This window comes from Bactrocera neohumeralis, chromosome 5 (genome assembly GCF_024586455.1).
Source record: "Bactrocera neohumeralis isolate Rockhampton chromosome 5, APGP_CSIRO_Bneo_wtdbg2-racon-allhic-juicebox.fasta_v2, whole genome shotgun sequence".
Taxonomy (NCBI): domain Eukaryota; kingdom Metazoa; phylum Arthropoda; class Insecta; order Diptera; family Tephritidae; genus Bactrocera; species Bactrocera neohumeralis.
Window position 1 is genome coordinate 11596104 of NC_065922.1, and position 13753 is coordinate 11609856.

General features: G+C 38.2%; 1 protein-coding gene across 2 annotated transcripts in view; it reads left to right on the forward strand.

Moving 5' to 3' along the window:
• Positions 1-13753, forward strand: part of LOC126759049 (glutamate receptor-interacting protein 1) — a 67463-nt gene that overhangs the window by 40544 nt on the left and 13166 nt on the right. For both annotated transcript variants that reach the window (XM_050473622.1, XM_050473621.1), the window contains exons 4-6: positions 10703-10972; positions 13055-13245; positions 13431-13720. In XM_050473622.1, coding sequence (XP_050329579.1) covers positions 10703-10972; positions 13055-13245; positions 13431-13720 — 751 coding nt within the window. The remainder of the gene's footprint in view (positions 1-10702; positions 10973-13054; positions 13246-13430; positions 13721-13753) is intronic.

The following is a 13753-nucleotide window of genomic DNA, read 5'->3' on the forward strand; positions in this document are numbered from 1 at the left end:
GTGTGTGTGTGTATGTGTGCGATTGGGCAATGTGTGCGAGTTTCAATTTTCATTCTGAGAAATTTGACATCACAAATCTCTAAAAGCGTGCGCGTGTCCTCAAAATGCACGACATGCCTCGTCTCAATTTATTTGATTGATTGATGGACTGACAACATAATCGGCGAGCAGATTACTTTAATGCCGCCCAAGCAGGGTTGCAAATTATTCGATCAAAATAGTTGTACATTTAATTATCAAATATGACAGCTCGTTGATGCCCAATAAAAGTTTGTATCGAAATACTCGAGTGGGTTGAGCCCAAACAGACGGGCTTTGTTTGTTTACTGAAAAATTGTTAAAATTTTAAAGAGAGAGAGAGAGAGAGAGACACATTTGTAGTCCCACCATATGTTCCATACCAATTGCGTAAGCGCTAGAATGCAGCAATGTAAACGTATTTCGATTTCGATTTACATTATTAAATTATTATTTTTGAAAATTCCTCGAAAAATCTCTTTGTTTCCCAATTGGTGAATGGTGAAAGCCCATATGTATATATTTCCGGTAGCTTTTTTTTCCAACTGCAGGCAATAAACACCATTTCTTGTGAAACATTGACCCAAGAGTTCTTTGTACTTCTTGCAAGAGGGCTGCATGCACATTTATAAAATATATATTTGTAGGTGAAAACAAAGAAAAAACAACATGCGTTTTTCTTTATGAAATCTATTCAAGAAAATTCTCGAAAATCTGTGAGTATTATGCCACACTTTACTAAAAAACTTGTGACCGAAATGCCACAGAAATTTGATATTTATAACCAAATAAATACACATATAGCATGCTTTTTCCTTTAAAATAATAAAGTCATCAAGTTTGGTATTTGTAAGATAATTTCGGAAATATACCGCCTATGAAGACTACTTAACTCTTTGAACCAACCTTACACCAAATTCTGCAGCTCCGCAGAGTATAACTCACCACTAAAGTGCCGAATGTTGCTTTGAAACTAGTTCGTTCGAATACAGCTCATTGACCTGACGCAGCGCCACAAAATGTAGTCTAAATTAGTTAGATTAGTTTCTCAACTAACAGACCTATTTCTTGCTATGATTTGATTTCCAAAAGTTCTTCAATAAGGCGATGATTTCATGTGCGATATGTCCTTTTGCACAGTTCTTCGGTCACAATAAAGTACTTGGACGGATGACATGGACTTCGAGGACTAAGAAGTAGTGCATTACCATATTTGCCTGTGACGCGCCATATTGTCAGCAACCTGGGCTCCATCTGTGGTTTAAAAAATTATGAAATAATTTTAGTACTTTCTTAACACTTTCTTCCCAATTTAAATCACAGCAGACGGTGAGTGACTCTTCCTTTAATCTATAGTTATAGGTGATAATTAGCCCCCTACTATACCAAGATAGTGGAAAATTAAGAACCTATTCCTGAACTAATTTCCGGATGGGGAATATGAAATGGTTTTTGGTTGCTCTCTAAGACTTACTTTAAAATTGTTTTCGAGTCAGAAACTCTATTAGATGACTGATCAAAAATCGCACGTGGACTGTGATCATCTTCTTCCATACAGCTTCTGCAGATGGCGTCTGGTAAGATCCCCAACCTTACAGAATGGCTCCTAATAGGGCAATGGCCTGTTAAAAGTCCCACTACTAGGCAGAAGCTAGCCTTACTGAGGGCAAAAAGATCACCAGATATCTTGCAATCGACCATGAGGCAAAAGGCTTTGGTGACAGCGCATCTACGGTTGATGACCCAGCGCTGAGTGATTGGTCGCTTCTCTGAAGGTGGCTACACTCCGGGGTAGTTGATCTGCTGCTACCTTAATGGCTGCAACCTCGGCTTGGAAGACACCGCAATAGTCAGGAAATCTGAAGGTGGAGTTGATAGAGAGCTCCTGACAGTAAACCCATCCACCAACCTTACCCTGAAGCTTTGACCCATCCGTTAAGAAGCCCACTGCCCCTCTCCTCAAACGGATTCTTCCCATCCACAACTCCCTCGTCGATATATGGGAAGAGAAGGAGCAGCCAGAGTTCGGTTTGGCGACTCCACGATCCTAGTGATCCGGTATGAAGTCAAAGTGTGTAAGGATATCCGAGTGTTCAGAAATGTGTTCTTTTAAAAACTCAGATTCTCTCAGCTTGATAGAAATTTTCATAGCCATTTATGGCTTGCACTATATGCAAGATGACGTTAAGTGCCATGGTTGGAATGGACCTTAATGCACTACACATGTTGATGACTGCCGCCCGTTGAACGTTCCAGAAACTCTACTAAATATTTCGATATTATATTTGAACTATCTTTTTGATTGGCTATAAATACTGCCTAATATAGTATAGTGATCGTGTTCAATTCGCCACTTCTCTGCTAGCTGCTAGTTTAAAATTTACAAATGAATCAACAACAAAGATACATAGTCGATTACCAATACAAAAGCGGAGAGAGGGGATATCTCAATATAGTCGTTTAACATTATCATCTTATATTTCTAGAATGGAGACTCTAGTTTATATTTGCTTGATATTTTATTTAATCCAGTTTTCTTTTCGTTTTGTCACTCTCCAAATTCTTGGCAAATTGAAGAAAATTAATGAAAAGAGATTGGAATTTTAAAAGCCAACATTTCTGTTTAGACAATTCTAAAAATCTTATCTTGTTCAGCTTTAAAAATATTCCATTTCATTAAAGTTGAAAAATATTTCGAAAATATTATCTTACGGCACACATAATTAAAAATGTTTCACATTATACCCAGTATATTCGAATATAGGCACACAGGCTAGTGTATGTACATATACATTATAGACGCTATTTAAAAGTGAGTCTCGCAAATCCCATTTAATGAAGCTTTCACATAAAGCATTTAATATTTCTGCAGAAATCGTCGCCATGCCGCCAACCATATACAATTGTTTTATATGTATGTATGTATATATGTATATAAATTAATTTCATTTAAACTCTTCGGTGATTTATTGTTGGCATAAATTTCTGAAATTCGCCACACTTAAGCGAATGTTAATTGGGTGTCTTGCTCCGTAACATGTGTTTTCGCGAAGAACAAATCAATTTTTTCAGGAAAAGAATTTAATATAATATGACAAATCGTCGGATCCCAGGCATGTTTTAAGGTCTATGGTCTTTGGGGATTATCATGATTATGCCAATATAATATTAATTTTGGTAGGCTAACCACTATTGAGCTAAAAGTTATCAACCGCGAAGCCTGTATCAATAAGGTTTCAAATACCCGAAAAAAAAGCTTTAAATTTTAAGTAATATTTCTGAAATAATCAACAAGCGCTTATGCACTATTTTGCGATAGGTCCCTGTACTGTGAACTTCAAAACTGCTTTATATTAAAAGAGTTCCAGTCAGAAAGATTAATGGCTCAGTAAGGACGTTTTGGTTATGCTTTCAAACACCTTCTTCTAAGTAATTTTGAAAGGAGGATGAAGCCTTACAAATTCTTTGAAAAATACATTAGTTTTAATTGATTTACTATCTTAGATAACGGTGAATCGAACAAACAACAGCCGTACTTCAAATAGGCTCGTTTAATCAATAGCAGAACTAATACTCGTAGCAAGACAAAGTTTCAGTCAATTGAAGGATTCAGAGCTATATTTTCACGATTCGAAAAACCTTTGAAAGTTGGAAATCGAACAGACTACAGGTATAAGCTTGAGATACTTGTGAGAGAATAGCAAGCGTTTATGCCACTTCAATGAGCTCTTAACTTGTTCTCTACATTTGCATTGAATTGGATAACTTTGATGTTGCTTTTACACTGATATATTTTTATTAAAGGAGGAGATTTCAAACAAATTGTCAAAGAAGTGGCGAATCGAAGAAACTTATGAATAGTTTTTTTTAGGCATGTTGTTTTCTTGAGGAAATGAAACGCACATACTACTCATGTTATGGTCAAGAACTTAGCTTTATTATAAGGAAAAGGGTCTGCCATTATGTTTTAAAAATGATTTTGGGCAAGTGAGGAATATCCTTTGAGCGCCATTCACTTGGTAGTGGCCAGAAACGATTTTTTTAACTAATGGCTCAAGCAGCGCACGACTTCTGTTCTTAGACCAAGTATCCTCTGAGTAGCCAAAAAACATCCGTTTGAAGGCGAGCTAAAGTGAAAAGGCGAAAAATTCTCCCCAAGATTGTGCGCTGGGTTTGGGACCCCACGTAAAAAACACCCCAAGGAAAAGACCAAAACAGCCTCTGATGAGGAAATTTAACTCGGCTATAACCGCGTCAGCGGTGTCTACGCCAATAAAGAAGAAGAAGACCGCTGCGATTGGCTCGAATAAATTCCAGCAGAGGTGCCCAATTTTCGACCATTTCTTGTAGCAATTCGGGTCGTGTTTCAGCAATAACCCGCGGAATATTCTCTTTGAAAATCGTTTGGAGCTTATCTCCTTTGTCTAGTATTAAATCGCATGATTTTGAAGGCGCCATAGGTCCACAATGCGAGATAATACGTTCGCCAAAAGTTTCGTTAAAAAAATTGATTGTTTTGTTAGGTGTATGGCAAGCAGCGTCGTCTTATACGAACCAACGTTCGAGAAATCCATTCAACTTAAGTCTGGGCAACTTCTTCTTGGAAGATCTGCGGAAGTTAGTTTCATTGTTGGAACAAAATTTTCATGTGAAAATCGGGATGGGTGGCCATTTCGTTTTGGGACTCACTTAACGTGTGACGCGCTTGATGGTTGTTCGATTTCAATTATTGCTCGACTAGGATTTTGTAAGACCGCAAACTACAATATTTTCGTAAAATCTGTTATAAAGGGGATGAGCACATCTCTAACTGTTGCACGCGATGGCGGATAGACTTATTCGGCTCTTGTTCGATACAATAGCGTCTTCAGTATGTACTGTTGGCGCCTCTGAGGTTACACATTGTCCTCAGAGTAAAAGTGGTGCGATTCATTATTGCTCGAATTACCGACTCTGCTAGGCAATTATATTAACCGAATATTGTACGCTAACCGAACTACTAAATATTTTGATAATAAATTCGCACGATTGTACATATTGTTCCGGAGTAAGTCTGTTCATTATTAATTGTCGAAACACAGTGAGTATAAATCAAAGGCCTTCGGGAATAATTGTTTATCGCGATCAAGTGACGAATTGTTCGAGAACGCGTTGACGACGAACTACGTTCAGGACGGCCATCAGCATCAACTGATGATAAACACGTCTATAAAATAAAGGAATTGGTGCTTGAGAATTGACGATTATCAGTCAGTGGTCTTACTGACACCGTTGGAATATCGGAAGCATCAGTAAAAACCATTTTGCAAGATCATCTGAGCCAAAGAAAAGTGAAGCACAATTGGTTCCAAAATCACTCAATTTTTTTAAAGACAGCGTCGAGTTAATGTCTATTAAACAATGCTTTTCGACTACGAGGATGTCAGAAAACGTATTATTAATTGTAATGAGTCGGAAACAGATGATGAATCGGTCGAAACAGTTCAAAAATCAAGGTTACGTTCATAGTTTTCTTTGATTATCGAGGTGTGATGCGCTCCGAGCTCCTTCCGATCGGCCAAATTGCCAACAAGGCATACTACATATGTATGTATGTATTTGAGAGTTATGCGTCGTTTGCGCGCAGCTATTCGTAAAAGAGGTCGGAATTATGAGCCGATAACTCTTGGGTTTTGCACCACGATATTGTACATACCGTCGCGTGCTGCATTGCTTCTTCGTGATTTTTTCGCCAAATTTTCAACCAATATCGTGCCGCAACCACCGTATTCGTCTGATTTTGCTCCGTGAGACTTCTGGCTATTGAGAAAACTCATACAACTGCTCTGGGGAAACCGGTTTGAGTCATCATACGTGAAAAGCAACGCGCATTGAAGGCTATTTCGAAAATTGACATTAACAACTGTTTCGACGATTGGAAAGGACGTTGGTACATTGGGGCCAAGGCGGATTACGTTGAGAGGAACAAAATAGATTTTGAATTATAATTTAGGAATTTTAAAATTTTGAATAAAGTCTTACTATATTTTGCTCATAACAGCAACACATATTTTTAAAACGAAAGTGATCTTGTATGGTAAATTTATTTATGTTGATATTCATCGACTCCATGACTTGTATATCCATATATATAAGTATGTACATACATACATATATATTTATGAACATCATTAACGTCCATACTTACTTTATAAGAACACTGCCGCACATTCGTTTGTTTTTTATTACCAATTAAATCATCTTTTAAATCCGACCAAGAATTCTGCGATTGATAAAATCCGATGATGCAATTGAATTCTTCAAGCATTAGGCTATGAGCGCATTAATTATTACAATACAATTTAGCTTATAACTGATTAAGAAATGTCATAAATTAAACTGGCCGCTTAAATAAATCATATCGAAAGAGATTTCTAATCTCGCGCAGGCGGCGAAGAGCGGCAGTAGCTGAATGCCGAGCGCCGTATGCTTAGCGACAGACGCCACATGACGACGACGCTGCAGTTGCCACTGTCATTGCGGTCGCCGCAGACCAGCGGGCGGTGAGGGTCGCGCTGATAATCGCTGGCAATGCCCAGTTGGCGCGGGCGCGGCAGAAGATTCAGCTGGGCGGCGCTGAGAATGCGACTTGGCAGCAATGAAGAGCGAAAAAAGTCGTTTCAATTTCTTTTTTGTTTTAGATTTGTTTTTGTCTTCTCGCTATTGACCGCATGTCTCGAGTCTCGAGTCTAGACAATCACAACGCGACGCGACGCGACGTATCCGAGCATGTCAACATTGTTGCCGAAATCACCACATGTTGGATAGCCGCATGAGGAATCTCAGAGGTTCGCCGGCAAATTGAAGAAATTGAAAACAAGAAAAAAATCCCAAAAGCAAAGCGAAAAATAAAATATTGTAGAAATAAAAACAAGCGAAAAGGCCGAAAGAAAAACATTAACAGCAAAAGGAAAATAGCTTGCGAGTATTTGCATATGTTCGACAGCGTGTAATGAAGAAGGCCAGCAGACGCTGTGGCGAAATAATGGAGGCGGGCAGCCAAATTTCCTGCTATGCGACAATGACAACTTTGGACTACTTTCATGTGTTGTTGTTGTCAACATTTGGTTTATTATTGTTGCTACGACGGATAAATGTTTGTTAGTGTATGTGTATGTGTGAATATGCTGATTGCTTAGCCAAAGTAATTGATATGGCGGGGAAACAGTTGCGGCAAATACATATGTACATACTTCTATATTATTTAAATGGATATTGGATGGATATGTACATACATTTTATATACATACATATGTGTAAGTATATATGTACAACTTGGCTATAAAAAAGAAACTGTCTGAAACATTACAAATTTTGGCTAACGCTGCGGTGATCTGCATTTTGCTCAATACTCGTACATAAGTACAAAGGAAGGGAGGTTAATAATTCCTTTTCTTGAAAAGAAAGGGTATAGATATACTATACAATTTACCCGAATACGTATTCATAGCCGATCGGTGGATAGTTTTGCCAATTTTTGGAGAGTAGCGAATCGAACAAGCAAGTGGTATAAATAATTTCGACTGATATAAAATAGAGATGAAGAGAGAAAAAGAGCAAATAAATCATGTAGACTGGTTTAATTAAAAAGAGAGAAAAAGAGGGAGATAGAAAGTGAGAAAAACATGCCGGTTGACGAGGTCTTCGCATACTCGGTTGTCTTTAGTTTAACTGAATAACTTTATAATAGTAGTCTTTAAAGGAAAGCATATCCCAAACATTTGTATGTTCACCAATGAATCTAATGGAGTCACGTAGGAATGCCACTGATCCCGAAAAGTGTTGCATTTAAAAGCAACAACTCGAGGACAATCAACTCGAATCATATTTCATATTTTTGAGGCACATTTCCGACTGAGTGTGGAACAATTGTTACTATGAGGGCACCTCAGTGGTTTATTTTTCGTATTTTTCTGGAGAGCAATTTTTGGTATATAATACAAGTAGGCTCGTTTTAGGGCGAAATCGTTTTGAAAAAAATATATATTTGTTTTTGGTAAAATTTTTTTTTATTGCCCAAGAAGTTACCATTCGGATAGAATATGGTGATATTGCAAATTTTCGACACCTTTTTTGTTGTACGATTTGTCTTTTCATTAGAAATAGATCTCAGTATCCGGCTTCCCAACGGTCGTTATATTGAGGACTGAGGAAAAAGGTCGATTTTTCTAACATTGGGAGAATTGAGAATACGGCGGTTGGAGAAGCAATTCGAAGCTCAATTCGTGTAATATGTCAACGTTTTCATTTATTTAAGATAGGATGTATTGCCTCGATTGTTAATTGAACGGTTCCCACATTGCACAGAGCTTTCTCATACCATTTTTTTAAACCAAACCTTTTTTTGAGATCTTTAGAGAATCAGCTATCACTATTCATCTAATTTTACAATCATTCAAAATCATTTTGTATGTTTTTTTGTGCTTTGTACACTTTGTACACCCTCGTTTTCATTATCCTCGGTACTCCTAGTGGTAGTCACTTTGCCCGGTCCAGAATCCTTCCAACATTTATGAGGAATACTTTTGGTTTCAGCAGTGATTTTGTTTTCAAAATGAATTAGATCATGGACAAACGAGTTTTCGAAGATAAATTGAAGGTTTGGTCTATCAAAAAAATAGTAGGACAGGCTAAAAGATAGGCTCTTTGGGAATTAAAAACAAAAGACAACTATTCTATCAATAGTTTTAGTACATTTCCAAACTGTTTAGTAACATTTTTGAAAAAAGAAAATATTTTTCGAGTTACACGCGATCTTCGACGATATTAAAAAAGCTACTACGTTAATGATTGCAGCTTCTCCTGAATGTAACCTCAACTGGAAGATGTTGTCATTCTACGAACCTACATACGAAAAAAATGAAAAATTGGCAATATAGTCAATTTGAATTTTATTTGACGTTTCTGGCCTGGATTAAATAAAAAAAATCCTGTAGATCTTTGTATGGAGAACTATATTCAGAATACATTGTGGCAAAAAAGTACCCGAAAATTGTAATTTAAAATAATCGAGTAAATGACATTTGAAAAAATGTATTTTTCCAAGTTGGTAGGACTGTCCATTATTACTATTTTCAATATCGAACAAGGAATTTGTCTCAAATTTGTTATTTCTAACCAAACCTCATATGTGGTATCGTTGCGAATAATGGAAAGGCTTACGGTGATTCAGTTTTATCGCAACATAAGCCTAAGGGTGGTCCACGGCCTTCAAAGACGGTCAACGATCTCTTGACATGCCTCATTCTGGACGACCTTCAACTGATGAAAATAATAAAAAAGTGAAGGATATGGTGATAGAAAATCGTCAGGCAAGTTTTAGAGAGATGGAAGGGAGCTCGACATCTCTCGCTAGTCCTTTCGAATGATTTTGGTGGATATTTTGGGTACGAAACGCGTTTTTGCTCAGCTCATTCCGATAATGCTTAATTTTTTTTTCAATTTCAAATTAGGTGTGTCCTTTAAATTCAAGTGCGAATAATATTACTCAACCGGCTTGGTAATACTGCTCAGTGATGTATTCAGCCTTGAGAGAAGCAGAAGAAGAGGAGCATTTTATGTCAAATTTGATAACAGAGATATTGAAATTGCTAAGATATGATTTTTTTGATAGGGAAATATATAAAAAGTGATTGTTGAGCAACATTTACCTCGGAAAAGGGTTTTTTGTATGCTCGTAATTTTCTTGTAAGTATTTTCGTATCCCTACATATACATACATACATATGTACGCATGGATACGTGTGTGTGTACAGTTTTGTATACGACTTTTTGGCACTCGGCCATTTGGCTACGTCGTTTCGGTCGCATGAATGACTTGATTTGTGGCAGGAGGAAATGAAAATTTATTTCGCTACGCACAAATATAATCAAATTTCACAGCCACGCAGCGAAAGGTGTCACACGTAATAGCCAAACGGCGGTGCTTGAGTTGTATGACCAAAGAGCGGACACATTAACAGGCACATATGTACATATATGTATATATATATATCCATGTATATATGTATATGTAGTGTATTTGTGTGTATGTATGTATGTATGTATGTAATTTGAAGCGGTAATAAAGGTGCGCGGCATTTTATGGGCTCAACTATTGAACACTTCAATGCTTGCATTAAAAATGGCTAAAATTGTAACAACAACAAAAGCAACAACTATGTGCCTATATTTTATAGCTAACGGTGCATTTTTATAGCGATCAGGCCGCCACAACAGACTTTTTTTTTCTTTTTTTCAAATATATGTTTATATCGTTGTGTCTGTCTGTGTATGTGTGTAAGCAATAAAAATGCAACACTTGTCTGCTAAATAAATAAACATACGCAGCAGCCTTAGCATACACACACATAAATACACTTACTCATACATACACGCCTCTTAAGTACAATCGGCTGCCCACAATTCGCCACAATCAGTGCATCGGTGCGTTTCTAATGATTCCACCACAAATTGCAGCGTTTCTTTACGGCTTCACCGTCTAATTGGCAATTTTGTTTATTTATTTATTTATCATTTTCTCCCATATTCTTTCTTTTCTTCCATTTCATATGCACACAACGACGTTTCATTCATCGAAAACGCCTCGACATAAATTGCATTCACACGTGGCCGTTGGGGTGTGTGTGTGTGTGCCGGTGTGTAGAACGCAACGACCTATCGTATCCACCTGTTATCGGCGCGCTCAGTCCACTGGGTCACGCTGCGGACTTTCTAGCGCCCGGCGATCGTATTCATCAAATTGACGGCATCTCAACAATTGGGCTGAGCAATCAACACGTCATGAGCATGCTGTGCGGCGCTTGCGACGGCTCCACAGGCGCTGGAAACAACGGCTCGAGTTCGGGAGATGCGGCTGGCGATGCGCGCAACATACCCGCGGTGGTGGAAATCGAATATTCGCTGCCCGAATACAGTGAGTATTGTGTTGTTTTAATATTTTGTTATTGTTTCAACCTGTAAATGTAAATAATAATGAGAATCTCAAGTACTCGCCGCAATGTGGCACTCTGCAAATGCATAGATTGTAAACGCAACAGCTGTGCAACATGTTGCTGGCAACATTTGTATAAAAACATTAACCCTCGGTTGAGCGTGGGGGTCTATAGAGCACTTGTTTGATTTTTATTTTTGAAAAGTGATTAACTAAACTTTTTTTTTTTCAAATATGGACTGAAGACCAAAATAGGGCTGACTTCTAGGTTTTGGCGAATTACACATACAATATATAATGACAGTGAGATAATTCATAGACAAATAACTACTTTGAAAATACGAGTATAGTACAGAATAATTTTTAAGGATTTAAACATATATTCGGACAGCATTATTTACTCCCAGTAACAATCAAGTGTTTTGTACTCAGTAGACTTCGTCCAAGGCTACGCCATTTGTAGTTTCTGAATAGTTCTTTAAGTATTAGACTAACTTATGTTATAAGATCCAATACTCTTAGGGAGATCTATAGTACAAATAAGCATATGAAATGAAACCTTGTAAAATATCGCACTCGCTGAAGAGATCTTGGGAGATCTGCTCCCTACTTGTGATCTACTTTTGAGCAGCTGGGGGGTTTTAGGCTGTTTTTTCGATTTCCTGAATCAATGCGAGAACTTTTGGAGTTGCAAGAGCCTTCCAAGAAAGGCTGAATCAGAGTCCTTCAAACCAGGCTAGCTAAAACACAATTTTCCTAATCTGTTTAACTCTTTGAGTGTAAACATTACTTTGATGAGGGTCAGATCGGCGTTTTCTGCAGGAACTGTGGTATGAAGAGCTCATCTCACAATTGACCACTAAATTGCTCTTGATTCCTAAGACTTAAGCTCTATTTCGAACAATGAAAACCTCGAAGGATGTAAAAATATCTAACATACTATATTCAGAGGATACCAGGATAAGATATATCTGTTCTACTATAGGAAGCTCCCGCAGATTATAGGTCAATTTCAAAATCAAATTGGGATAGAATTCGGGAATTAGTAGATACGAGTACTTAGAAAAGTTTATTTTCCACAAGGTATCTAGCTATCTATGGTAAGTACCTAAGTGTTAAAAGCTAATCGGTTTATAAGTCGTTCTGCGAGGTAGGTTAGGTTAGATGGCTGGTTCCTCAGCATGGTGTGGGAACACGCTGAGACTGTTATGTACAGTCCTTTGTAAAGCTAGATGAAAATCTCGTGTAGTGGGATATCAGCTAACGGCGAAACGCCATAAAATCTGTCAGAGGCTGTTTAGGTGCTTTATTTCTATATCCGTTATTTCAACTGGATGCCTAAAAGTATGAGATCTGAGGTGTTTTAGCTTTGATCTGGCAAAGGCGAAACATTCGAGGAGTAAGTGCTAAGATGATACTAACTCATTTTCTTTCGAACAACTGATGCAGCTGGCATCTAGTAAAATGTTCCGTCTTACCGTGTGGATCCGTTCGGACAGTGCCTGGAAGGTACGCTTGGTTATATTTCTACATAGGAAAGAAAAACCTTGACAGTATTGTGTAGGAGAGATGACATATTGTAGACTGTTTGACTTAAAGTGTTGTACGGAATATCAAAAAATTTTGAGGTTATCGAAGACATGGAAACAGGTCGAATAGAAAAATAGCAAGATCTCTTACAAATATAATACCCAAAAATATAAAATAAAAGTTTTTTAAACACATTGTTTTTCTCTTTCTTTCTTTCCAACTTCTATTCACCAATGAAACTCTGCGCAATTCCTTGATGATCGCCACAATGCTACTTTTGTTGCGCGATCTGCTATCCTATCTGTCGTCACATGTCTTTAATGGAATTTTCACCGCGTCTGATCGACTGTCGAATCAAATCAATCGTCACCGGAATCACCAACAATGGCGATCGATGTGCCAACACTTGTGAACGGAATTGAATGTAATCTCAACGCCACCGAAACACACTTGTTGTTGTCTGGCACTGGGCTGCAACGCTTTGTTTATGTGGATTTCGAATTGAATGAATTGCGATTCTTCGACTCGCTGCAGTCTCCCAGAATAGCTTGTGCGTCACATCGAAATTGGCGCAGATCACTGTGGAACGTGAGAGCGGTTGCTTGGGGCTGACGCTGCGCGGCGGCGGCGATTTTCCATTGATCGTCACGCACGTTCGACCGCATGGACCCGTCTACAAGACCGGACGCATCAAACCGGGCGATCGGCTGCTGCGTGTGGATAATGTAAGTTGTTCGTCAATCATGTACAAATGTATATATATGATATGTGCTATAAAAATAGTGGCAAATGTTGAGTGCGCGTCGTGTAGTGGCTGTCGTTTGTGCGTTGCGCTTGACAATTTCCACCTGGTCTCGTGAAAGTTTTTATTTTAGTTTGTTTTCGGTTTTTGCTCTAATGTTCTTTGTAGCTTTCACTGATTGGCAAGACACTGGCCGAGGCACAACAGATCATCAAGTGTGGCGGCCACGTTTCCGGTTATACAAATCTGACTGTCGAATATGATGTGTCCGTCGTGCAGAGTGTTGAGTTTTCGATGGGACCGCTGTTGATTGAAATCGAACGTCCAATGAATGATAAATTGGGTCTGGTGTTGTGCAACTATCCGGCGACTAGTCATATGGATCATACGAAAATCGACGAGGTCAGTGCGGCGGGTGTTTATATAGCGAGCATAATGCCAGCGAGTATTGCGGACAGGTGAGTGATTGATTGCATGGTAGTGGGTAAAGA